The sequence below is a fragment of the Bactrocera latifrons genome, unplaced genomic scaffold (genome assembly GCF_001853355.1).
Source record: "Bactrocera latifrons isolate USDA-ARS-PBARC rearing strain unplaced genomic scaffold, ASM185335v1 scaffold_26, whole genome shotgun sequence".
Lineage (NCBI taxonomy): Eukaryota > Metazoa > Arthropoda > Insecta > Diptera > Tephritidae > Bactrocera > Bactrocera latifrons.
The window spans coordinates 1,909,351-1,936,073 of NW_017536185.1; the positions used below are offsets into that span (position 1 = coordinate 1,909,351).

The 26,723-nt window shown below is 35.8% G+C and overlaps 1 protein-coding gene across 7 annotated transcripts in view; it reads right to left on the reverse strand.

Annotated features, from left to right (window-relative positions):
• LOC108969624 (collagen alpha-1(XVIII) chain) overlaps nt 1–26,723 on the reverse strand; it is a 396,591-nt gene that overhangs the window by 336,745 nt on the left and 33,123 nt on the right. For 5 of the 7 annotated variants that reach the window (XM_018934460.1, XM_018934459.1, XM_018934458.1 and 2 more), the window contains exon 2: nt 16,110–16,469. In XM_018934460.1, the coding sequence (XP_018790005.1) occupies nt 16,110–16,129 (20 nt within the window). In that variant the 5' untranslated portion in view covers nt 16,130–16,469. Of the gene's footprint in view, nt 1–16,109; nt 16,470–19,168; nt 19,408–26,723 lie in introns of those variants that run through there. The other 2 variants (XM_018934456.1, XM_018934455.1) reach the window with 1 other exon arrangement.

Sequence of the window (26,723 nt, forward strand, 5' to 3'; positions counted from 1 at the left end):
TCTTTTAAAATTTCGAAACACAAATAGTTGTGCTCTATATTTTTGAACAATCTCTTTATATAAGAACATAGGCCAGTGCGAATTCAAAAGCTGGGTTCTTGAACCTATCTTAAACCAGTGAGGATTAGCTAAGTTCGAGGGTATTCGAACATTTTATTTCCGTATAATTTGCAAGGATCACATGCAGATGTTCGAAAATTATATTATTAGTTATATACGGACAATTTTAACACGACTTTATCAATTTGCAGATTTTTTTATTAAAGAGTGTTATCTCATTTTCATTGAGAATCCCCACATATTGGCCGATATGAAGCATAAAGTCGAAGTTCGAAAATCTGAATATTAAAAGTATGGGCTAAGGGAAGTATTGACCTGATTCAAATGATTCTTTCCGACTTTCTATTATAAATCTCTCACATTTATAGGGACTGGGGTCCACATATCCGGTCTATGGAGGCTGGAACAGTTTTTGTTCGATTTGAATAAGTGTTGGTCACAAGGTGGCATACATCAAAGGCACTTTTCGTACAAAGATTTATCTATCCCGTTATATTATTTCTTCTAAATTAATTGTGCTGTTGTTCGTTAATTGAACACAGTTGCCGAGTTTCTAGAGTGAATGGATTATTCTTATATAATGCGACATTCTTAAAAAACCCGTCCCAATGGGTTCCTTTAAGTTCCTGTTAATAAAAGTGTTATGATTCTTTAAAACTGCGAATGCCCTGAAGGCTTTCTTTTCTGCGAAAAATAGATCGATATTGTCTTCACTCTTAATGCCATAGAAAATCCAACAATTATTTGATCGTTTTTTGATCACCGGAATGGCCAAATTGGCCTTGGAAACAGAATACTGAAACAACATATAAGACTCAATGACGTATTCTTTTTTTAATGAGCGTATTCTGAGATCGGAGTATTTAGCCATAGAGCGTATAAAAATTTATTTTGCATCCCTTTTCATGCGATTGTTCAGCAATGATTTCTGGTCTTGAATATCTCTCTGGCCAACAAAATTKTGTGGTTTAATCAAACTGCAACTCTCTTCTGCAGTCTGAGTTACACCAAAATATTGTTCTTAGGTGGGTATAAGATTAAGAAGTGCCCTTTTTTTTTGTAAATATATGGAAAAGARATTATATAATCATCATTTCTATCTATCATTTACTGTTTAGAAACTCAGACTATCAACATAAAACAAACCTTTTATAACAAAAAAAATTTTTTTTTACAATATTAGCGATTTACAATATTAACTAATTACTACGTGAAAAGCTTTCCAAGCACCGAGGATTGAAAGCCTCGCTTTTCGCGAAGTTGCTTCGAACCAACATGAATGGTGTTGGACAGCAAAAAACTTAGACACGCACCTATCTACCCATATAGTGATGACAAACAGTCGAAACAATCAAAACAGAAGAGACGACAGCCAATCGTTCAGGCATTCGGCAAGCAAGACTCCGGCTCATTGCCCCCCAGCAACATAAATCATTGTACTWAAGCAGCTGCATGTGCAACGCAGCAACGCATGCATGAGGCATGGGTGCGCGAATTCAATAATTTTTTTCAAAAACCACAAAATGTGCTGAGAAGACAACAAAGCCAAGCAGACAACCGGCAATAAAGCCAGTAAAAGCAAAAATCAAAAAACAAAGGCAGCAACAACGCAGCGCCATGAAGCATTCAGGCATTCAAGCTGCCTGTTTTACATTGCGAGCTATAAATTCTGTGTTCAGCCACTGTCTGTCCGTGTGACCGTACAAGTTTGTTGCAGACCAGCCACTTGCCGCCAATGGTCGTACGGCCGGCCGACCGTTTGGTGTGCGCGTCCGCACGCTTGTGCTTTTGCGTACGGCGCGGCTGATTGCCGTTCATTTGCWGTAATTAGTTGAGCGAACGCGCGCGTCTGTTCATTTAGCATGCAAAACGTGCAAATAGTGCAGCTACAGAGGCCAATACATTTGTGGCACGCATGCGATGGCGCAGCAAAGTGCGTATCTCYGACCAAAGCTCATTCATAATATTTGTAAGCGCTCACATACCTACTACATGGCTGAAATGCGAKTTTGCGCGCCACTCCGCCCCCCATATCGGCACTCTGCACATGTGACAGGTTTTGCGCATGCGTGCGCAATCGCTGAAATATTACAGCGTGAAATGCTTGTYYTCTCTCTGTCCGCTTACGTATGTGTATTTAATTGAAATTGTATGCAAAATAACTTGGCCGTTGAAATTTTAATCCCTCTGCCAGACCTTGGCGGAAGAGCTGCGTTGAACACATGGAAGTTATTTAATATTTTGTGTAGTTATGGGGGTATTAAGTGAAGTGCATATTTTCCAGTGTTCAAATATTTTTATAAGCAGGTCACATATGTGTTTAATAATTTCGCAACTCGGGATCACTTGCTATTATTACAAACTAAAAAATCCTAAAAACGTTGAGATAAATACACACAGGCAATATTCAATTATGCACAAGAAATAAATAYCCCTTTTTCTACAAGTTACGTATGCAAACCTAATCGATACAATTTTTCTTTTTTCTTTTTTGGTTAAGTATGATCTCTATATTTCAAATAATGTGTTTACCTGGCTAATTTTACCAAGAAAAAACTGAACAACTCGTTTTGGAAATTTTGGGTTCTCAATGGAATCACTCCTCCTAAATCGAGTTTTTTAATCTTTTGCAAAAACGCCGTCGAGTAGAGCCTGAAAAAGTATGATCAACAAAAATGCTGAAGACCGTACATTTACAAACTTATGAATTTGACCTCGAAACAGCCTATAAATGAGCCGCAATTGAAATACCAAGCGCATGGAAGATTGTATTATTCGTTGACACGTTTGCATCAGGATCGTATTTTGAAAACGATAATAAATTTGTTTATTAAAACCATGAAAATGTTATTTTGTTTGGTCAGTGTGGGTCCAATATGATAAGATCGTATTTATTTCAATTGTTAGAATTTTTAAGTATTATTGAGCAGCTTTGAGAGTACATTACTAAACTCGGTAAAAAAAAATCGAAACAAAATAAAGCGAATACAAGTCTGCTCTTGTTTTCCTCGAGATTTTTTTTTTTTTATTTTGCCTAATAAATTACTGAATCAAATCACCAGTAAATAAATCTGACCACTGAGACTTTGTAGCGCAGGTGAGAATTATTTCGTTTCATGCGGACATCATCACCTTTAACCGGCCTTGATTTCTTTAAGCATAAGTACTAGGCAGACTGAAAACTTAGTACCGCTTTTTCTGAGGAAGCAACGCCAGTTTCTGGCATTATCACATGGCATTCCTTGAAATCAACAATATATATTTCTGAGAACATTGGTACTCGTGTTGAACCTAATCTTGACACCATTAGAATATATCACCGTTACGAAAGAGAGTCACCCTGACTCAAGCTTGTTCTTTTGAAAGTATCGTCATTATTACGAAAGAAGCTGGTGCGATAAGAGAACTTTTCTCAGTATCAGTGGCAAGTAAGAAGGCGTTGTTTATGAGAAGGTCAATCTCTCAAACTGAAAGTATCGCCATTATTACGAAAGAAGCTGGTGCGATAAGAGAACTTTTCTCAGTATCAGTGAGATAAGTAAGAAGACGTTTTTTATGAGAAGGTCAATCTCTCAAACTGGGARCACTTTTCCAGTGTTTATAAAAGTACCGCACTGTATGCCAAGTTTGACCAGGTAATGAATTGGACTAATAATTTAAATAAATGGTTTCGTTAAACAAAGTATTTAATTTGGATTTATGATACAACGAGAGAAAGTAATACATAGACTATAATACATTATCAGCTCGTATTGATGTGAATTTCTCTCTGAAATACCTAGATAGCACATCAAGTATTAGATATGGCAGCATCTGCACTTTAAATATAATCTTCATAAATGATTAAAACCACCTTAAAAGTCATATTTTTAAGGACTAGTGGTCGTGTTTAAAGTTCTATAAAAAGTTAAAAAGGGTGGAAGAGTTCTACTACACTGTTTTATGCCCTTGATTAGGTTAAGGCTGAGGTTGCAGATGATAAATGTTCAAGCATATGTTGACTTTCGTAAAATTTCGCTGTCTGTCTTAAGGCATACCTCATAGGTTGAGCAAGATTAGATTAAGTCAAGTGAGTAAGAAAAACTATTTCTGGCCTGGTATAAATGAAAAAAAGGCAAAACACTAAAAATGATAATAACTCAGCTTTAACTTAAATGGGAAAGCAAGAAAGTATCGACGGAAGTTTCTCACACTAATAAAAATCTTCAGCACGCATGTAAATTGAAGTGGGCGATCTCGTTAATTAACTCAGCGAGTTTTAACAAAGCGTGATAAATGTAATCTGTTGAGCTAATTAAAATGAAAATTTATGGGCTTGAATAGGTAAACTGTATTTATTGGGTTTACCAAAATACTTAAAACGCCTGCGGCTTTCTGTTTAGATGCCTTTTAATTGCAGTTTCCTATTTTTTTTTTTTTGTTTGCATGCCGTTACATTGCGAAAATGTCACTCCAAACGCATTAAATCAAAAAAAATGTTCTACGGAAAGCAAGAAAAAGTGGGCAGTAGTCAAAATATGTCACAGTGTTGTTGTGTTTATGCCGCATTATGACGTGCAGTTATGTTGCAAGCAACAAAAATCATGGCTCACATATGCACACACACATAGTTGTGGCAAGTGTGCACCATACTACAAATTGCACATTCTTCCAAAGACTTAAGAAAAATAAAAAGCAAATGGAATTCGTTGGAAAGCATGGCAAGGCTTCCATGTACATAACTGCTTATAGGTGTGCATGTGTGTGTATGTAATTATATGTATGGAAGTGGCGCTCTCATATTCTCATAAATGGCAAGCGCCAGTGGTTTTTGTGCTGCACCGTTGCGTTGTTGGGGCGTTGCGGTTGACGCGCTTGAAAAGGCAATGAATGCTACAAGCTGTAATAATAGCAACAACAACAATATGAAACAATCTTTCTGTGACAAAAAATTTGCTGCATTGCCGTATTGRGCGCCACTTGAAGCGCCACACCAAACAAAACGGCATGTGGCAGGTCTAAAAAAAGGTAAGAGGAAACGAGTTTTTATTAAATTTACAAGCTAAACATCATATGAGACGATTTCAAGATTATTCTAATAGTTTGCAGTTTAAATAAGCCTCAGGAAAGGAGAGGGTGGTCAGTAGTAACGTATTCATTGATTTAATCTTTCAAGAACTCTAAAAGTCAGAGAATAAATCATGAGTAAGTCATTCGTTAAAATTTTCCAAAAACATTTCTAAAATATGGGTGCAGCACTAAAGATGTTTGCTGACAGCCATACTAGTTTTAAACAGACAAAAGTATGAACTTAAGTTGATGCAGACATGCTGAAAACTGAAGAATACTCGTTACAACAACTATTTCTTAATCTCGCAAAAAGCTTTGAATCTAAAAAGCGAAGCTCTAAAAACGCCTCTAACTTTTTAGGCGAAAAAAGTTCTTTTTTAGATCWATAAGCCATCTGATGAATTAAGGCCCAAACTGACAAAAAACAACAACATCACGTTTTTTTACTCTAGCAATACATTGCTACAGAGTATAATCTCATAATTTTGTTCACCTAACGGTTGTTTGTATCACCTAAAAATAATCGAAATAAATATAGGGTTATAGCAAGGGCGCCTTAAATAAAATATGGGCTTAGTACCGATATTTGAAGTGCATATCTGGATAACCACTTAAGATACAACAGTCAAATCGCTCAGGACATAAACCTTAAGTACTTTATTTCCGATACTGTGAAAATTATGAAAATGGGTGATAACCCATAACTCCTTAAGTGCGATAAAATAATAAATAAACACGCCAGAAACGTTAAGTTTTACACCAGTAATGATATGAGAGGGCTTTATAGGAGCCGAGGTCAAAAGTGAGCAATGAGAGTAGCAGCATAACATCTCAGGACTACGCGAATAAAGCCTCTAAGGGCTACCACCTGATGACCAAAAACTGTCCAAATCAGATCAAAACGGAATCCTGCTGACTTATATTTCGGATATCGRCCAACATGTGAGTTATCTCAATGAAAATGAGAGAGCATGGTTTACTCATAACAGTGTATCTTTATGATTAAATAAATAAAAAAAATCGGTTGGAAATTGCCCAAAACCCATGTAACTTACGAACTTTATGCATCTGATGGCTTTCATCCTGGCAAGTTGCAAAAACCGAACTTAAATATTCCTTGCTTCTTAGAAACTAAATTTTTTGCAATATTTCAGAAACYCCCGCGAAGCTTGTGTGATGTTGAGAAAAATACTTAGACTTAAAATTCATATTTGGCTAGGTTAAAATAAATGGTGGGTAAATATTAAAAAGCGAAGCCAGAAAGTATGCAGAAATATTTTTGTTTACTAGTTCAGAATAAAAAAACTATTATTTTTTTGAAAGTGTTGTGGACCACTCCTCGCAGCCCACGTGTCCCAACCTTTGAAATTTGATCTGAAAAGCCAATTTCTGCTGTCTAATTACTAAAGCAACTGCAGCGTAAACAAACAGAAGTATTGTTGGGTTRGGTTATCTGTGTTGCAATGCGGTATTTGCCACAGCGTAGCGAGAATCAAGCTGCAACTGCCAGCGTGTTCCCGAAATAGCTTGACTCACATTTTCCACTTTATTTGCGCTATCAGCGATGCCATTTTTAATACTTTCCTACTGCGGCGATCTCTGCACGCCGAGCCTCCCTCCACGCCTCATCATAATTTATACGCATAATTGCACACTTGCACATATGCTATATAGTTGTTGGTGTGTGCCACTAGAAAAATGTAATATTTTGGGTGATGGCAGCGGCGTCACCACTGATTGCGCGTGTGCCACTTTACCAACGCGCAGCGCAACGCAGTGTTGCATGCAGTCATCAACAACATAACAGCAGGCAGAAAACCAAGTAATATTTCTGTCGCTGTTTTTGGTGTTTTTTCTTTTGCACTAAAACAATTTTCGCCCCTAATGTGAGCAGCAAAACACGTCCATCTCTGTCGTCGTTCATCAGCGCCTCCATCAGCGCTCTAATCACCAGGCGCATCATCAACATCAGCAACGAAACAAAAATAAAAGCAAGAACAAGACCAGAAATCATGAGCATAGTAGCAGCAGTAAGTTGTACATAAAATGCGATAGCAATAATGCTAACAACCACAGCAACAACACGCCCGCATAGTCATAACTGCAAGTATCATTTCTTCAAGTGTGTYTTTGAGAGAGCTGKCTGTCTCTGCACTTGCCTTCGTCATCGYCTGCCATACATGTGATTCACGCTCCCCTCGGTTTGAATACMCGGATGCCAGTACGTGTGTTGTGCAYAWGCTCCCTCAACAGTCTGTCTGTCTGTCTGCTTAATTCTTTCAGTCTGCGTTGCTGCACTTGACTGRCGTCGACGCCGCGCTCCACTGGCGCACACAAGCGCACCCACTAGCAGACATCCACACACACCCACAAACATATTTATACACTTGCATAAGCACGTACAGCTGTTTGTAATCATATTCGAAGACGTCGCTGTGCTGCAACGCAATCATGTGCAACATGTTGCCGTTYAAATGAGTTCAACGAAATGCTTTTTAATATTTTCTTTTACTTTTTAATTTGCATGCATCTCTTTTTTCGTTTAATTTCACTTCGCTTTGGCTTTGGCTTCACTAATGCGGTGGGCTGCAGTGTGCCGTTGACACGTTTATTGTCTGTCGGCCACTTGCTGTGCGTTGCATGCGCTTTTGTTTTTGTCGGTGACATCACAACACATGAAGGTGTGTCATGCTGGCGGCTGGCGGCTGGTGGCTGTTGCCTGTTGGTCGGCGACACGAAATTATGTGCGTAGTCTCATAAGTTGTGTGTGTTTTCAACTAAATAATTTCGCATTCATTTTTGCTTCCAAGTCTTCTCGTAATATTTCGTGTTTGCTTAGTGCTTACCAGCTTTTTGAGCATTGGCAGCAAATTTATGACCTTTTGTTTAACATATTCTGCATTTGGGGATCTCTTGGCGGCCATTGAACTTTACCAGGCTCACCAAGGTTACTGTATTGGTTAAAATTTGTCCCGCATGAGTCATGCTCAACAAAAAGGTTTCAAAGTTCGAYCTAGARCAGAACGTTTTGCTTATTATTTAGCTTCATAACGAACAATGAGAGATTACAGCAGTTTCTACGAGAAAAAGATCATCTGAGGTGTGTGCATTACCTAAACCAAAATCAAAACCTTTACATCTATTTCTACTCTTGAAGCAAAATGGATTCAGATTCTGTCATGATCCTCGTATGAGCTGTGGACGTAAAGTGTAGAAAGACTGAAGTATAAAAAATTTTACGCATATATATTTTTATTTAGCATACAAGAATTGGCTATATTTGCCGATTTCCCACCCGAATTCAAGCCATTCACTGTTGACTGCGAGAACTACACAAATTTCGAAAAGCTTACCCCGAAATTCGAAGTGGTCAATCTTTTTATTTCTGTGAAATTACCAGTTGACACTAGTTCAACACGTGAGATGCAGAACTTCTTTTTTTTAATATTCCCCTACTACTAGGCAGTTAAAATTTTTAAGTTTTAAGGGGTCAGTAGGGCAATCTGACATGTTTTTTTTTTCTTTTTTTTACTTTTTTATAGAAATTTTTATTCTACAATAGAACTTTTTTCACATATCATGAGGTATATCGGAATTTTTCGATGACATCTGTCGGAGAAATGGCAAGGTGAATGAGATGCGTTTTTTCACTGGCGGACATGATTTCTCACGTTTGGATCATCTGAAACACGAAAACTTAATTTATTCTAAAAAGTATGTGAATGGTTATCATCCCTATTAGAATCATGAAAAACATTGATTAATAAAACAGTAATTAACGTTTTTCTTTTAATTTTCCCCATGTTTTTATACATAAATTTTGTCATAACATTGTAAATAAATAATTAAAAATATAGGGACGATTTCCAGCCGATTTGTAAACATTAAAAAAATTAAGCATGTCGGTTGAGTAGTTCGACCGGAGTAATGTTCGCCAGTGTGAAAAAGTCTGTTTTGAGAAAACCGTTTCAGGTGTGCATTCCGAGCGCTCCGAACGTCGAGCGGTACTATTAATTTTGGGCCTTTTTCGAAACCTTCCAATGGTAAAGTGGATTTCTACATTAATTCTACGGACATAAGAGAACAGAAAATGCAAAGAAAATGTTTGGGAAAAATATTTCCCTACGGGGCAGTAATAAATGACTATATAAGAAAAACGAAAGCCCCTAGAATCGCATCAAAAGTAACCTACGACAAAATTGCTTTCGAAAGGACTCTGACTTTTGGATTCGGTATTTAGGGTCTTTGACACAGAGCCGTATACTAATATATGCCTAACCAAAGTTGTAACAAGGATTTAAATAACATGCGGATGTGTGCCAAATTCCAAAAACCTTTTGAGTTACAGTCTTCCATTTTTAAATGCCCCCACCCGTAAGTTATCAAACAGTATTTTTTACCAGAGAATTTTTTATATGTTGCATTAATGGAGAAATCCAAAATCACTGCAGCAGTGGAGGACTTTTTTTCACGCTGTCGCTTGGATAACAAAATATATTAACTTTTTTTTTTTNCCACTTGCTGTGCATTGCATGCGCTTTTGTTTTTGTCGGTGACATCACAACACATGAAGGTGTGTCATGCTGGCGGCTGGTGGCTGTTGCCTGTTGGTCGGCGACACGAAATTATGTGCGTAGTCTCATAAGTTGTGTGTGTTTTCAACTAAATAATTTCGCATTCATTTTTGCTTCCAAGTCTTGTCATAATATTTCGTGTTTGTTTAGTGCTTACCAGCTTTTTGAGCATTGGCAGCAAATTTATGACCTTTTGTTTAACATATTCTGCATTTGGGGATCTCTTGGCGGCCATTGAACTTTACCAGGCTCACCAAGGTTACTGTATTGGTTAAAATTTGTCCCGCATGAGTCATGCTCAACAAAAAGGTTTCAAAGTTCGAYCTAGARCAGAACGTTTTGCTTATTATTTAGCTTCATAACGAACAATGAGAGATTACAGCAGTTTCTACGAGAAAAAGATCATCTGAGGTGTGTGCATTACCTAAACCAAAATCAAAACCTTTACATCTATTTCTACTCTTGAAGCAAAATGGATTCAGATTCTGTCATGATCCTCGTATGAGCTGTGGACGTAAAGTGTAGAAAGACTGAAGTATAAAAAATTTTACGCATATATATTTTTATTTAGCATACAAGAATTGGCTATATTTGCCGATTTCCCACCCGAATTCAAGCCATTCACTGTTGACTGCGAGAACTACACAAATTTCGAAAAGCTTACCCCGAAATTCGAAGTGGTCAATCTTTTTATTTCTGTGAAATTACCAGTTGACACTAGTTCAACACGTGAGATGCAGAACTTCTTTTTTTTAATATTCCCCTACTACTAGGCAGTTAAAATTTTTAAGTTTTAAGGGGTCAGTAGGGCAATCTGACATGTTTTTTTTTTCTTTTTTTTACTTTTTTATAGAAATTTTTATTCTACAATAGAACTTTTTTCACATATCATGAGGTATATCGGAATTTTTCGATAACATCTGTAGGAGAAATGGCAGGGTGAATGAGATGCGTTTTTTCACTGGCGGACATGATTTCTCACGTTTGGATCATCTGAAACACGAAAACTTAATTTATTCTAAAAAGTATGTGAATGGTTATCATCCCTATTAGAATCATGAAAAACATTGATTAATAAAACAGTAATTAACGTTTTTCTTTTAATTTTCCCCATGTTTTTATACATAAATTTTGTCATAACATTGTCCATAAATAATTAAAAATATAGGGACGATTTCCAGCCGTTTTGTAAACATTAAAAAAAATTAAGCATGTCGGTTGAGTAGTTCGACCGGAGTAATGTCCGCCAGTTTGAAAAAGTCTGTTTTAAGAAAAACGCGTTTAAAGTTTGAGGTGTGCATTCCGAGCGCTCCGAACGTCGAGCGGTACTATTAATTTTGGGCCTTTTTCGAAACCTTCCAATGGTAAAGTGGATTTCTACATTAATTCTACGGACATAAGAGAACAGAAAATGCAAAGAAAATGTTTGGGAAAAATATTTCCCTACGGGGCAGTAATAAATGACTATATAAGAAAAACGAAAGCCCCTAGAATCGCATCAAAAGTAACCTACGACAAAATTGCTTTCGAAAGGACTCTGACTTTTGGATTCGGTATTTAGGGTCTTTGACACAGAGCCGTATACTAATATATGCCTAACCAAAGTTGTAACAAGGATTTTAATAACATGCGGATGTGTGCCAAATTCCAAAAACCTTTTGAGTTACAGTCTTCCATTTTTAAATGCCCCCACCCGTAAGTTATCAAACAGTATTTTTTACCAGAGAATTTTTTATATGTTGCATTAATGGAGAAATCCAAAATCACTGCAGCAGTGGAGGACTTTTTTTCACGCTGTCGCTTGGATAACAAAATATATTAACTTTTTTTTTTTAATTTTACTGTGTATTTAATTTGTTCTTTAATGAAGTGATTTGTGACGAACATATTAGGCATTACGAATGTTAAATATTTTTTCCGTGATTACTCTTTCAATATATATACTTTTCTAAAACAAGCTTGTTTCACAATATTTTCTTGGATATCTTAATGATACTTTCCTTTTTCAAACAATTTTGCTTCTTTCTTATTTAGAATGTTGGAAAACTGTCCTGCCAATATTAATAACAAGGGTTAGTGATTACACAAATCTGCGCCAAATCGTCAACATTAACCTAAAAGCTCATTTCCATAGACATACATAGCTTACATCCATTTCCTTTCCTAATCACTGCAACATTACACTGAAAAAAAAACAATTAACAAAATGACATGATAAAATCTGTTTCTAGTGCATTCGGCYTTTACGAAAGAATATATGTGTCTGCAACAAACACTTGAAATATTGTCCTTTCCGCGCATTCGCACACTCACATGCAAGTAAATACTTACGCGCTCGCTAGATGCAAGCGCAATTAATGAATAATGACAATTCTGAGTGAATTCAGAATTACTGGCTAAGCGCCAAAATGCAGATTTGCAATTCMTATTTGTCATACGCTGCCTGCACGCCTGCCGACAGGCGGGTGGTGGTCGCACAGTGGTTGCGARAGTATTCGTAGGCATATGTACTTGTGTAAATGAACGCAGTCAAAACGCGCTGAGAGATTGAAAGTAGTGGCAAAAACTTTTTTCGAAAATAATTTCGCCTGTTGAGGTGGAAGATGCCGCGCCGACTTAGCAGCCGAGCGCTGCGTAGGCGAAACGAAGAGCAACTGCGAAATTAGAGTAAAAGTTCAACTGTCTCAGGAAAAAGCGTAGATATGCAKCATGTGCATCTAAAACTTTATCACTTTGCCAGCTTTTTTSTTATTCTCTCTTTTACTCCACATTATATGCCGTTACTAAGCTGCAATTGAATAAACTAATTAGTTCTTAGCCCAAAACATATGAAAATGCTTTTCCAAACGAATAGTTTGGCGCAAAAAGTTTCACTTCCATACACATATGCATATGTATGTATGTATGTTGTATATTTATGCATTTACATATGTCTGGCATCGATGCGCGATATTTTTAAAAATAGGGCAATCGTGGCATAAACAAAAACTGCTGTGGGCATAAAGTTTTTAATGCAGAAAGTCATTTTTTTAATAGGATCGTACGTGTTTGCATTCCAGTGCTAATTGTGACTGCACATATACATTTATGCTACATGTACATATGTGTATAATATGTGCAACTACATCTCATATTCAAAGACGAAATCGATGCAGACAGTAGTATCTGTTAAATAGCTGACCTGAAATGAAGTCAATCAGAATATTGAGTTTTGAAAGTCATAACTTCGCATCTAGTAAATAGCTAGTAATATGTCAACAATAAAATTATTTTATAATTTATAATAAGGGCTTTTAAGCTCGGCTGATGGCACAGCCAGTGTGACAGCAAAAAAATTGGCAATCTTCGGAAAGGATAAAAATTGTCGTAAGGAATTACCGTCTCATTCATTATTCAAATTTGAATAAGCGGTTATATGGGAGATATGTGATATGGTTATCCGATCTGACCGATTTTGACAAATTATCAATAGAACATCAAAAATCATCTCATTAAACTTCATTCGACAATAGCTCCCAAAAAACGCTGGCTGGAAACCGATTTAGACCAGTTGTCCCTTTGRCAAAGTAAGATAAACTGGGAGCTGATACGAGTAGAACTTCGAGGCTATATATTAGTAGACAGTAACTCAAATTGCAAAAAAAYAAAAAGARATAATTTTTMAAAATTTCCAAAGAAGTATAMSCCTTATGAWTTTTTTTTTTTTCTTTGTTGCTATACAAATCCTCCGTGGCAAAAAAAAGGCAACTTTTTTTGTTTTTAATTTTTGATACAGCATGCAAAAACAGCTTAAGTTGATATGAGTTAATGTATACAACAACAGCAACAATCGAGTTATAGACCACGAAGCTGAACAGTTGTGTGATRGGAGCAATTCTTTGCAGCAAATTTAGAGCGGTCGTGTAGTACAGGAAAATTTACTGTTTTATTACTAAGACCAAAAGAYTGCATTTTGTGAGAAAATCTTTTCGGATTTATATAATTATTGCTTCACTTTAAACCAGACAACTTTCACAAGGCATTGGTACATTTAAAAACAAATTGTTGCCAAGTCACTGCAAGCAATTAAAAACTAACTATTCCATAAAATAAATGATCTGAGAACCAGCTTCACTTAGGACTGGAGTAAAAYCTCGCACTAATTTTCGCCAAACAACAAACTCCAGCAAATCCCTGAAAATGCGCCATTTACATAATAGCAATTCTTGGCAGCCCTTAAATTCCAATAACTGCTACACTCAAACTTTGCCGCGCAGCCATTGAAAGTAGTGGAAATGAATTTTGTCCGGCAAAAAAAAAAAAAAATAAAAACAAATGTTCGAACCGAAGCGCAACTAATTTTGGCTGCCACTTCAGCCGCGTAGCCACAGGAACACAAAAAGAGGCGCGAACGCGRTGGCCAAACGAAAATGCAAGCAAGGGAATAAGCAGGCAAAAAGCCGCTAACCACTTTAAATGCTAATTCCGACTTAAGCGCCAGTCAACAAAGTGAGAAAAGCGATGAAAGCGCCTTGCATGTGCGTATGTGTGCCTTGCATACGACTGTGTTCCGCGCGTGGAACTATGCATTTGTTGGTGCGATTCAAAGAGTCGTTTGTTGAATTACGCTCACTGACAATAGAAACACAATCGTTTGAATGCTAATCGTTACTTTTGCGATGGCGTGTGTGTCGGTTTTCGTGCTTCGGCGAGTCGGGGCTGCCGTAATAACGCGATTACATAGATAACCATGCTTAAACGCTTTAACCAATTCTGAAAAGGATAGATGTATATACTGCAGAAAACGTGTAGTTTTGGAACGTGAATTAAAGTGACATTTTGGACATTGGAAGTCAGATACTAAGAGAGTAGGAGTTTAAATTGAAAAACATAGTCACTTTTTCATTTTTCAAAAATATTTTTCAGCACTAATTGTTTCTGTTGTTCTTGATATTTCTACAGTCAMATCTTCCCGTAGTTAGCAAAGAGCTGACAAATTCACATTAATTGACTGATTGAGATAAACTTCACGCACAAAAAAAAAAAAACAACAAGAAGATTAATATCGCTTCCGATCGACTAGTCCGAGTGAAATTTGATTAGATGCAAAACGCTTTCACAGTTTCGTATACTCACACAAGCTTACCTTGCCTATACATTAAATTATTCTTCTTAAAATACAGTACCTAATRTTTTCTTCAATAATTTTCCAGAATTTCATGACCTCGTTAATAGCTTTTCATTTCGCCCCTGATATTTATGAATTTGAAGTACTCTCAGCAATTAAATAGTGTTATAAGCTGTTTTTGAGCGCTATTTATATACTTSCACCGACATCAGCCTAATTTCAAGTCACGTATCAATAAAGCTTTCCAGTCTTCCTGAGTCGCACTAAGTACCAATATTATTCACTAATCGCAACAGAAAATATATATAAGTGTATTTCCGGCGAAAACTATTGAAATTCTCAAAGAGCACTTCACTGAACTTTAAGCAAATAAAGTCTTGTCTGAAGTGYTGCCACTTCAAGTCAAYTCMATACAGTTCAAGRGTTATRTTTGTTTGCATGCTGAGTCAGATATTATGCATAAATATATATATGTATGTAAATATCTKTAAATGCAATATATCGAATATATTTCTCGCAAATAATACATATGCAAGTTGAAAAGTTTTTATTAAAAAATTGTTATTGCGAAAATCTCTCGCCTTTCCACATTGTAAGCCAAATGCAAGAAAAGAATGATAAGCAAAAACGTTAAAGCAATAAACTTGCTAAAAAGCAATAATATTGGAGCTCTTAGTAAAAAAGGAAAAAAGCTTCGATTGCAACGTTGACGCTCGATTTTCAATTCAAATGGCGCTGTTGATAAATTCAGCGTATTTTCAGGTGTGTTTTGAAAGGCAAGAGTGTAGCTCGTACTTAAGGAGTTTCATGTAAATAATGTGATTGATAAATAAGGAAATCAGTTGGTGATATTTTAAATGAAAACAAATAGCGCAGATTTTGTGTACAAGTGGTGTCGACAACAGAAAAACTCAAAAATATAGGTGGAATATTCGACAGCTCTGTTAAAATACTACTARGCGGCAGTAGATCACTTTCTAGAATATAAAAAAGTGTGCAAACAGATTTAGCTTTAAGAGAGAAAATATAAATAATATGGATGACTTTTTCTTTCTCCTGGAAACTTGCAAATCAGCATCTCTAATGTATAGTTAAGAATTATTCTAAATTTAAAATATATTTTTCAAAATTGAGTATCATGAGTATATGAGTATATATACCGATGCCTATTCTTTCCACTGTTGAGATTTCTCAATAATCAGTTGAGAAACTATATGCTACCTTTCGTAAGAAATAATTCAAATTAAAAAGAACTGTATCACGAAGTGATTATTTTTGTTTTGCAAAAAAAAACCGACTTGTAAATTTTCTGTACTCACCGCTTTGCTGCGCTGGCCATATTCAATTTAGAGGTTTTCCTGCAACTCAGCCAGTCTTGTTGTATCTTACGCCGTTATTTTATGTATTTAAGCTTTGCAATGCGAATATCGTCGGTATGAAGTGATTGCACAGAGGCAGTAAGTCAGTCGTTGCAGTTTAGTAGCTGGCAATCTGACTAATTGGCATCACTGTGATATCAGTTGCACAACTCGAAATTGTTGACCGTTGTTGGTTTTGCACAATTTTTTACTTTATTGCTATTGTTGTTTTAACACCATTCGGTGTATGCTAATGCAAATTGTTTGCAGCCAGGTGCTGCTGGTCACTATTTGTTTTCACACACTGACGCTTTCGATTACCTGCAACGGCATTTATGTATTTATAAACTTATAAGGCATATGTGTTATACATATGTGCTTGACACTCTGCACGTTGTATATTTATGTGTGTTGTTTAAGTTTAGGCGAATTATTGCACAATTTCTTTTAATCTCGTTTATTTGGCCACATGCAACATGCAACACAAATTCTTTTCCATTAGTTTGCATTGAAAATTTGTGGCTTTTCATCAAAGTGGACAAATGGAAAAATTGCAATTTATTTGTATTCCAAGTTGTATAGTGCTATTGATTTTTTTATTTAAACATTTTTATATTTTTTGCCTTTTATTTATTGACTAGTATTTTAATTTTGTATAAAGTTTTATTGGCATTCACTTATTTCTGTTTGTCTACCGAAATTGAAAATCGAACAAATTAATTTCTATAAATCCCAAACCAGAGGTGTCACGTTTTGAGCTTTTGAAAAGGCTTTTGTTTTCAATTAATTGCACGCAGCTGCTGAGTGTGCGTGTGTGTGTTTGTACATGAAGTTGTTAAATTGTCTGAAAAAGTAATTAGAATGTTGTATGAGGCAAATACTATGTGGCCCTTGGAAAAATTTTACACCCATTTATACCGATTTATGGAGCTATTGAGGAGCCCTTTAAAAAATTTATATACGAAAAAGTTTCATAGCAAAACATCTATGCTTTGCGAATTTCTATATACAGGGTAGTCGAAAAAGTATTTTCATATTTCTAATCAAACTTCAACTTATTTTTTTTGTTTTACATTTATAACGAAACTTTTCTGGTTTCTCGGCGAAAAACTGCGACAAGTAGTAGTTTTCACAGGCTTGTCTTGAAACCAACTTTACTCCATTAAGGGAGTTCTGCATTGACAGTAATAAATAATAGTCGGATGGTGCAAAATGAGGGCTATATGGTAGATGCATCAAAACTTGCCAACCAAGCTCTCCCAGTTTTTGCCGAGTCATCAAAGATGTGTGTGGCCCTRRTGGAAGACGAAGCCCTTTCTGTTCATCAGTTCTGACCATTTTWTGCGRTTKCTTGCTTCAATCTTATTAACTGCTGACAGTAAAATRTAGAATCAATCGTTCGACCAAACTGGAGCAGCTCRTAGTGGATGATACCTTTCCAGTCCCACCAAACTGTCGGCATAACCTTTTAAGGCGACTTGTYGAGTTTCACCACGCTTGGACCATGAACTTTTTCACATAACATTGTCGCATTTGATCCATTTTTAATCTCCTTTACCATACGCTTCTGAAATGATTCGACTTCATTTCGTTTCAGCAAAGAATCCCCCGATGTTAATTCGGTCCATTAAATTTTTCGCAGGCAACCCATGTGATACCCAAAAATGGGGCTTCTTTAAATGGCTCAAAACCTTTGATGACAGTTCCTTAGCGATGTCGTGGCTGCTTATATGGTCGATATTTTCCATAATTTTATCAACTGTTCAACGATAGGTCGACCATTTCCAGAAGGAAAGCGAGCTAGCCATTGTTGTCCTGCACGAACTGATACAGCATTGGCATTCTTCCCTTTTTATACAAAAATTTCAAAATATGTAACGAATTTTTGAATAGCTGTAACTTATTTTCAACTTCCTGAATTTAATTTTTTTGGTTAAATGAAGCTTAAAATCTCACGTTTCCATCACTATATGTGATTGATAGCACTGGAGTTATACGACTGCAACGACATCCATTGTTAAAATACGAAAAGACTTTTTCGACTACCATATATTCAGTATAGGATATACATATATATATATACATATATATAAATTTTAAATCATAGTATTAAATTTGTCTAAAGTTGCGCGAACAAACCGTATTCGCTTATTAGCATAAGCATGAAAAGCAGTTTAAAATTTAAAGTAGTTTCTAACGAAATAATGATTCTCTTGTTATATAAAAACACCGCAAAAATTTTAATTCCAACATATATTTTTAGGTTATGAGCTAATAGTTTTATTATTTCACTACTTTTTTTAAATTTTGGTCATTGAGACTTTATCAGCAATAATTTAGAATTAAGATCTGCGCAATAGTCGCTCATCACAGCCTCCGAATATGATAATAATTTTCCACCAAATTTTATAATTATCAAAGAACTGCTCGCCTCACACTAAAAGTGCACATAACGTGCTTTTGCCACGGTTAGCTCTACTCCATAGCACATGTATGAAAACTCCTGCCAACACAGCTTAATCTAAAGTGTACGCTTATCAAGCGTTACTCATACGCCCCCGCCCATCTGCTGTGGGTTTATTGACCTGTTGCGAAGAATGCCGTTTCGGCGTTTAAAGTTTTCTCCCTTTCTTTTGATTTACGGCGCATTAGGCCTATAGCTCGTTAATCATTTTTGCATTGCTACACATGTGGTCCACCGCCACTTTTCGCTGCGCGCGTATGTGCAATTGTATGATGTGTGTGTAGTGTGCAGCCAAAGCCTTACGCACTTAACCACTAGTTAATAGCACTTTATTTTGCCCACCCTCACAAACACATACACACGCTTCCTAGTTTAGGCAAACGCCACTTGTTATCCAAGCACAGGATTTATATGCTAAAGTGTATGTATGTAYGTGGATGTTGCATGTTTTATGACATTTAAATATTTATGTATATATTTATATATTTTTCATAAACACTGAAGCACAAGCAAAATATTTTATTTTGCATCACATGTAGTTATATTTGGCACTCACACAGTGAAATCACTTTGCTAATATTGTTGTCAAGTYGATGGTCCAAAAGTTGAGTGGGTGTGTGTGTGCAGCTTTGCSGCTGCTGCCTTCGACGCAAATTTACTGTTAAAAGTTATCTGCTTTTTAACAGCTTTCAATGSCTGTCGATTGGTTCACAGACACAGATACAYACATATAAGTATGTATGCATTCAATCCCTTCATCTCTATGACACCTGGTCGAGGTTGTTGTCGTTGTTGTWTGCTGAAAATAGATTAGAGGTATTTTGAATTGAATATTCTATTGGTAAATATTGATTTCATTGGTTTCATCAAAAATTGCAAAGCCTTATAATAAACAYAAACGAGCATATTTACGAACACAAATACGGAAAAAAGCACGAAAATGGGAAAATGGGAAAACTGCGATAAATCTTGGGAGCAAATATGTTTTGGATGCTTGGCAATGTGCTATTTAAGTATCGTTGAATGCTACATAGTAAATCATTCAAGTTAACTTTCCTGCACTTTGGAACTGATTGGATGTGTATATGTTTATGTGTCAGGTAGATAAGCAAGTTTCAATGAAGTCATGCAGCCCTGAGCTATGGAAAACAAATTTATTTTCATAGCTGTAAATGTGTTGTGCAAAAATATTACTTTTTGTTTCGAGGTTTCGTTCAAATTCTAAATATTTTTGAGTATTTAGTTAATGCAAATCMYATTTCATCCTAAACTTWAAAAAACACACACACAAAATTTAATGGWATTTGACATTTTAAGTGTTATTTGTACGGGAAATTTTGAAAGTCAGTGTATATAAATTCATTTTATACCTTAAATTCTTTAGATTAGGTTTTGGCTTGACGTAATGAATCACCTGATCAAATGGGACCAAGACTGACAAAACAAACAGAAAATCGATTTCATATATACTAAAATAAATCTTTGCTATAGGCTCCTGAGTCAATTGAAAAATKACAATGTTTAYTTCAATTTTTCATACACTTGATTTAAGCTTTGGTTAGGATGGCTTTCATTGTCTTCAGAGTACTGTGGTGTTTTCGGTTTGTGGTAAAATAAAGGCGTTCAAAACCTTTGCTAKATCGTTGAATAGTTGGATATACTYACGTSTGGTCAMCAGTAATGATGCGTTTGATGAATGTAAGGTTCTCTGCTATTATCTTTTGCTACCACACWACTCTACATCGTTTTTGCAAAAAATGCACGTCTTTTGATACGAGTCTAGCAAGGTATCGCTGCACACCCAAAACATTAACTAAAACCTTTTGAGACGATTCAAATGAGATAGTAAGAAGCTCTGCTACATATTGAAAATGTTTGTGAATATAATAAAGTTGGGTTGCCAACATAGTAAACTTTCTGATGATAAAATTGAGAAAATAATAGAAATGAAAGGCGCACCAACAATTATAATAATATCACTGCTATTTTAGGCTTGAGAGTTAACTATACTATATATTCAACATCCCTTAAAACTTCCAYATTGTGAAAAAGGGCCACATCCACTATATATTTGTGGTCTTAAAAGTCGCCCTTGATTTTCGAAGAAGACTCAATGCAAAAAATACTTCAACAACACTGGTTAATTTTTAGGAGAAGAGCACCTCTCTGACAGCTATCATAATAATATCGATTTCAGATCGATTTCTATAAATAAACCACTGCGTTGCTGTGCTATACATTTTATACTATTGAATTCATTACTATTGAATACAGTGAACATTTTATTTACGAATAGAAGCGAATAAGAATCTAAGGGATTGCACTTGAGGTCTAATTTTGAATATGTTTATACAAATAAATTTCATTGGAAATAATAACGAATTTAAGACTGCATTCTCAATGTCTGGTTAYCAGCGCYTCTGACCAGTTAATAGAGTTGTCCGCTTAATATATTGTACTCAATACACATCAACAATGGTCATGGTTAATGGAGATGTCCGCTTAATAGGGCGTTCATTTAAGAGAGTTTTTACTGTATTMTTTATTTTTGAATTGAATTAACTATCTTATCTTTTAAGTTGGTTCAGCAAATTTATCGTTGAAAAATATCAAGAGGAAAAGAATTTTCACGTGTAGAGAAGGAGTGACTGATACACTGTTGTTGAATCGACTAAGATGGAGCAAGCAATAAAAGAAAAATCACCTCAATGTTTTTCAAAATTGTTTGGTTTACAGATTATAGATATTTTTAAACAGAACATTCTTGCTAACTGACAAACAACTCTTTTAGGAGGTCCTCCTGGAGATTGGAAACACGAATAAACTTATATGTTTTTTGAAAAAAATATTTCTACATCTAATAATTTATTATATTTTATAATAAAAATGTATAAATATATAAAAAAAAAAAWTTTTAATCAGATTTCCGACACAGTAACTACTAATTTGTATTATGAATTTAGAACTGAAAATAAATAAGATCAGGAACATAAAATTTATTTTTATTTTATTAAAGTTTACATAATAAACAAATTATTATATAAACTAAAGTACGCTGCGCTAACATCATAGGCTTTCGGCTGAACATAAAATTATAATGTAGTTTAATGAATAATTTAAATTTGTTCACAATGCTAGCAAATTGCAACGTCTTGCCCTGAAACTCCGTGCAATAAATTTTTATAGATTTCTTCCTACACCCATATCGACAAGACTGAAAGCACGACAACGACCATAACAGTCAGGGTACTAACGAGGTTGTCAACATTGCCTAACAAAAGGATGTTGAAGAAGCAAAACAACAAAAAAAGAAAACTGAAACGCAGCCACGTCACGCGAATACAATAAAGTGGCGGCAAAGTCGAGTTTCTACGAGAGAAAAGGTTGCAATATCTTGGCTGCAACGCGCGAAGCGAGACTTAATGAATCAATTATCTGTGTGTGTGTGACAAATAAGTTAAAGCACAAGCACTTCAGCTGTCTTTAAAAGAGCAAGAACCTGAGAAATCTTCGAGAAAAGTCTTGCAAGTGGAACTTTGMACTTTCCTCTTGACAGGAAGATTCGAACCCCAAGAAAAGCCGGCAAACTGACTACATACATATATAACATTTGTATACGTGAGCAAGTTTATGAAACTTTTGCATTCTCTCTCCCATTCTTTACATATATTTGCTCTTTCACTTTCTGACGTTCGCTTAATATCTTTAATCCGCACATTTTGTAAGGCCACTCAACTAAGTGACTGTCACATTAAGGATATTGTCAACTGCTTCCTGCTTCGTTACCTGCGTATAAACGTTTAAGCGCCCGGCTACACATAGCAACAAAGACGCCTTTGTAAACACATGTGTGATTATATTGCTGTACCTGTGTGTGTGTTTAGTGAGCAAGTGAGCACTCGACTGATTAGCGCGTGTGTTCTATCTATAAAACCAAAGGAAATATCGCTAAGCAAACCATTGAAAGAAGTTTCAACGAAACTTCCGTTACTGGTTGCAGGCAACAAAGGAATATGTTGGCAGAAAAATGTGCTCTGGCATGGCTCTTATATATGTACATCTGTATGTAGGTGCATTTCATAACAGCCTTGGTAGGTATTAAGCGTTACCATGGATATTGTTGCGATTGAAGCACATTTGCTGTGATCTTTCACAAAAACACGTAACTCGAAATTTATCGAACAATTATATTTAATAATAAAATTTTTCGTCGAAAATAAAAATTTGCTCTCGAAATTGGTGCTGAAGCAAAACTGTGCTGAGAACATATCACCCTACTAACGTACAAATAAATTATTGAAAATTTAAAAATATAAATATTTTATTTTCAGAATAGTTATAAATTTGTATTGTTTGCATTTTAAATTGAACAAACAACTATGCTGTACTATTTTCAGCTCTAAATCATCATCTCTACATTCGTTCGTTTCAGAAAAACTCAAAGAAACACATCCCCATTAGCGTCTGAGATATTAAAACATGTGAAATCGGTTTTTTGTTTTTGACAGTCCGGTTTAAGTTTGATCAGTATAAGTATATCGCATACTAACTACAAAAGAAGTACAACTCGAAAAATGGTTAATGTTCAGGAGACAGAGGAGACAACTAACACAAGAGTAGACCTTACGGTGCTTTTTCTGTTAAGGGAAATGCTGATGACGATGACATTTTTTGGTAGGTAGAAAAGTGTATTACGAATTGATATATTAAAAAAAATTGTTTTTAGATGTGACCCTTCTGCAGTTAGTGTGCGATATAATAGGTTATACCAATTCACCAAACTTTGGGGATTACGCAATCCACACTTTTGGTGCAACCTTGGAGTAGCAGGTTCTCTGATGTACCCGAAATTGTACTACGATTTTTTTTTTTTTTTTTTGGTGGACTAAATTACTTTTCCTTATAGACTATTTTCTTCTTCAGAACTTCAACCAAAAGCCATGATCTGAACGCTTCAATCCACGCACCTTCTAAAGACAATGAGCAAATCTACGACTAAAAGCCACAAACAATTAAACCCCGAACAACATGTTACTGGAGAAACAAATATAAAATGCGCGCACTCAATATAGTATATATATAAGCAAAGTAACAAATAATAAAAAAAAAACAACTACACTCGCAAAACTTACTAAAATATAGTCTCTAACTCGTTAATTAATAATCGTTGACAGGTTGGATAATTTGTGGTTGAAAAACTTTAGCGACGAAACAACAATGCCACTAAAGCTTGTAACTAACGTCAGTATTTCTCTATACTTTATTTAACAAATTTTGCAATTGATTAACAAACCAACAGTTATCATTAGTTGCCTAGTCTTTCGCGGCTACCACACCAACAACTGCCTTCACATATCCCATGGCAGTCGTCGTAATCTTTTCAGGGCCATTTAAATCTTTTAGCAAATGAACATGAGCACAAATGATCTAATGGCATTAACGAAGATGAGTATGAACCGCACGAAGCACTTTATTTGTTTTCTACCGCAGTTATATGCATTGTCAAGGAAAAAAAAATTGCCCAACAAAATGAGGCACTCCATTTGGGCACATTTTTGTCGCACATAAAATGCCCTTTCTCCCATGAGACCATGCCGCACATGCGTCGCAACCACGCACAATGCCACAAATAACTACTGAGCTACACTTACCCGGTGGCACATGCTCCCATACATATTATACTATATGTGCATGGCCAAAGTACTTGCGCTTTGCACGCAACGTGAGTTTATTTGTGCGTCGTGAGCTTTTTTATTTGCCTACGTGTCACATACGCAAATGTGCTCCTCATGTATATATATGTGTGTGTGTGTGTGTGTGTGTAATGTGCCCTCGGTAAATTGTCCTAAGTACCTATGTAGCTGCGTGGCCGCCGGCGAGTATGACTTTTAGTGGACCCCGACTGGAAAGTTTCGTGTGTGAATTTGAGCGATGTGTTGCATTATGTTGCCCGCCGGCCATTACTTCAGCCACGTTGTTAACCAGCATCTCAAACATAATGCTCGTCATTATCGTCATCAGCTCAGCTTATTTTTCACGTTAAATTGTCAGCTTACTTTCTTACGAACCGGGAGGGTTTGTTCTTCCGCCACATTTACTGCGGCTGTGAGGCTTTCAGAAGCAAGAAAAAAACTTTTACTTGTCTTATATAGTTGCTTATATTGTTGTTTGCCGCAAAAACATCTGCTGGTGCGTTCGCAGCTTCAGAAACACCTAGAAGCGAGTGCCCGCATAAAAACTTACTTATTTAAGCGCTCTAGCAACCTTCAGCTGTCATTTCGCCATTTCGCTTAAAAGTAACACATGCACTTGCCCCGTGGCACACGAAAAATTATTATCCTGCGACATTATTGGACGTATTGCCAGTTTCTTCTTCATTACAGGTTTTGTTATTTCGTTTCTATTTTTTTTTTTTTTTTTTTTTTTTGCTTCCACTTGTACACCGTTAATTTGGTAATTTGGCTCGTATTCACTTGATTGCCACACATGTTGACGTGCGTAGTCTTATCTGCCACATAGGGCAAATCATCGCGCCTGCACAATTCTAGCCAATCTGAAACCTCATTATTTTTGCAGCTATTTTGGTTTTTATTTGTTAAACTCCATTTACTTCACAAGCCCACAGTGGGCTAAATTATCAAAATTTTAATCAAGACTAAATTTATGTTTTATTTCCAACAAATAAAAAATTGCTCCAATGCATTTTTTCTATTTTTATACTATGYATGAAAAATGTTTATTAAGTTTACCACAACTTTTATCTACCACGTATGGATTTCTCTCTTTTGAGATAACTCATTGGCTTCTACGAATCACTTGGTCGGCTTAGTTGGTAAATATCTTGATCGTATTCAGAAGAAAGAAATATTTACTACTAGCCGTTTTTTTATTATATGTATGGATGTATATTCGCGATAATTTAAGGCTTTGATGTGCGGTCTTTTGTGATTGCATAGGTTAGGTAACGTTAAGGGGTTATATCCACTTGCGAGGCAGAAAAAACACTTTTTTTTGTGAATTTTTTCCAAAGAGGCATTTTATTTTATACATTAGTGGAAAAATGTGCTTAAACAGAATTTCATGTACTTTAACAATCAGCGGTTTATTTAAGAAAATATTGGATCCCCTAGCTCCTGTAGATGATCTGCGGAGAGGCGTCTAAAAAAAGTGCTTGGCGATGAGCAAAATATCTCTGGTCCAAATTATCTGGAAATCAAAAATATTTAGTTTTTTGATAAATAAATACAGGTAATGATCGAAGGTCTAGTCAAAATTTTGATTTTTGACAAAATGGCGGCTGTTCAAAAAAAAATTCAGTTTTCATGAAAATTTTTCACTTCAAAGTGGCTTCAAAAATCGAAATTATTGTCCAAAACCTTATTCATTCGGTCATTACCTGAAAAATATATCTGAGTAAGTCGTGTGAAAATTTCAAACTGATCGGTTTAGCGGTTTCGGAGAAATTTTCCTCACCAACTCTGAGAACACGGTTTCGAGATAAACGCGTTTAAAGTTTTAATTACTGCGCCCTCAGCCTATACCTGACCTCCAGCGTCCACCTTTTCAAGGTTGCATCTCCGAAACTATTTCGAGTAATCGGATCAACTTGAAATTTCCAGAGAATATTCTTGAATATATGTGCATTCAAAAAATGAAAAAAGATGGATTTTTTGAAAATCACAAGTGGATATAACCCCTTAAGTGGATAATCCCCCAAGATAGCGGTGTATCATACATTCATGTACTGCTAAATACAAAACTTTATGATGCCAAAGGTACTTTATTTGTACATCCTCTAAAGAATTTGGATGGATAAAATTGTAAGATCTGAGGTTTTTCAACCTTCATTGAAAAGTTGAGTTCATTCTATCGCATCCTTTTCTAAGCAGCTTATGCAACTGTTGTCCAGTAAAAATGTGTATCTTACCGCATGAATTCYGAACTCCAAAAACTATTGAAAAGTAAACTTTCAGGAGGGTGAAGAGCACACTAGACCTCTTCCGATTTACTATGGACTAGAAGGACCTTACGATTACACAGTTGCTAGCATCGGTTTAGCACTTCTCGAACTAGCTTTAGACCAACTATCCAGTAGTGAATAAACAGTAGTA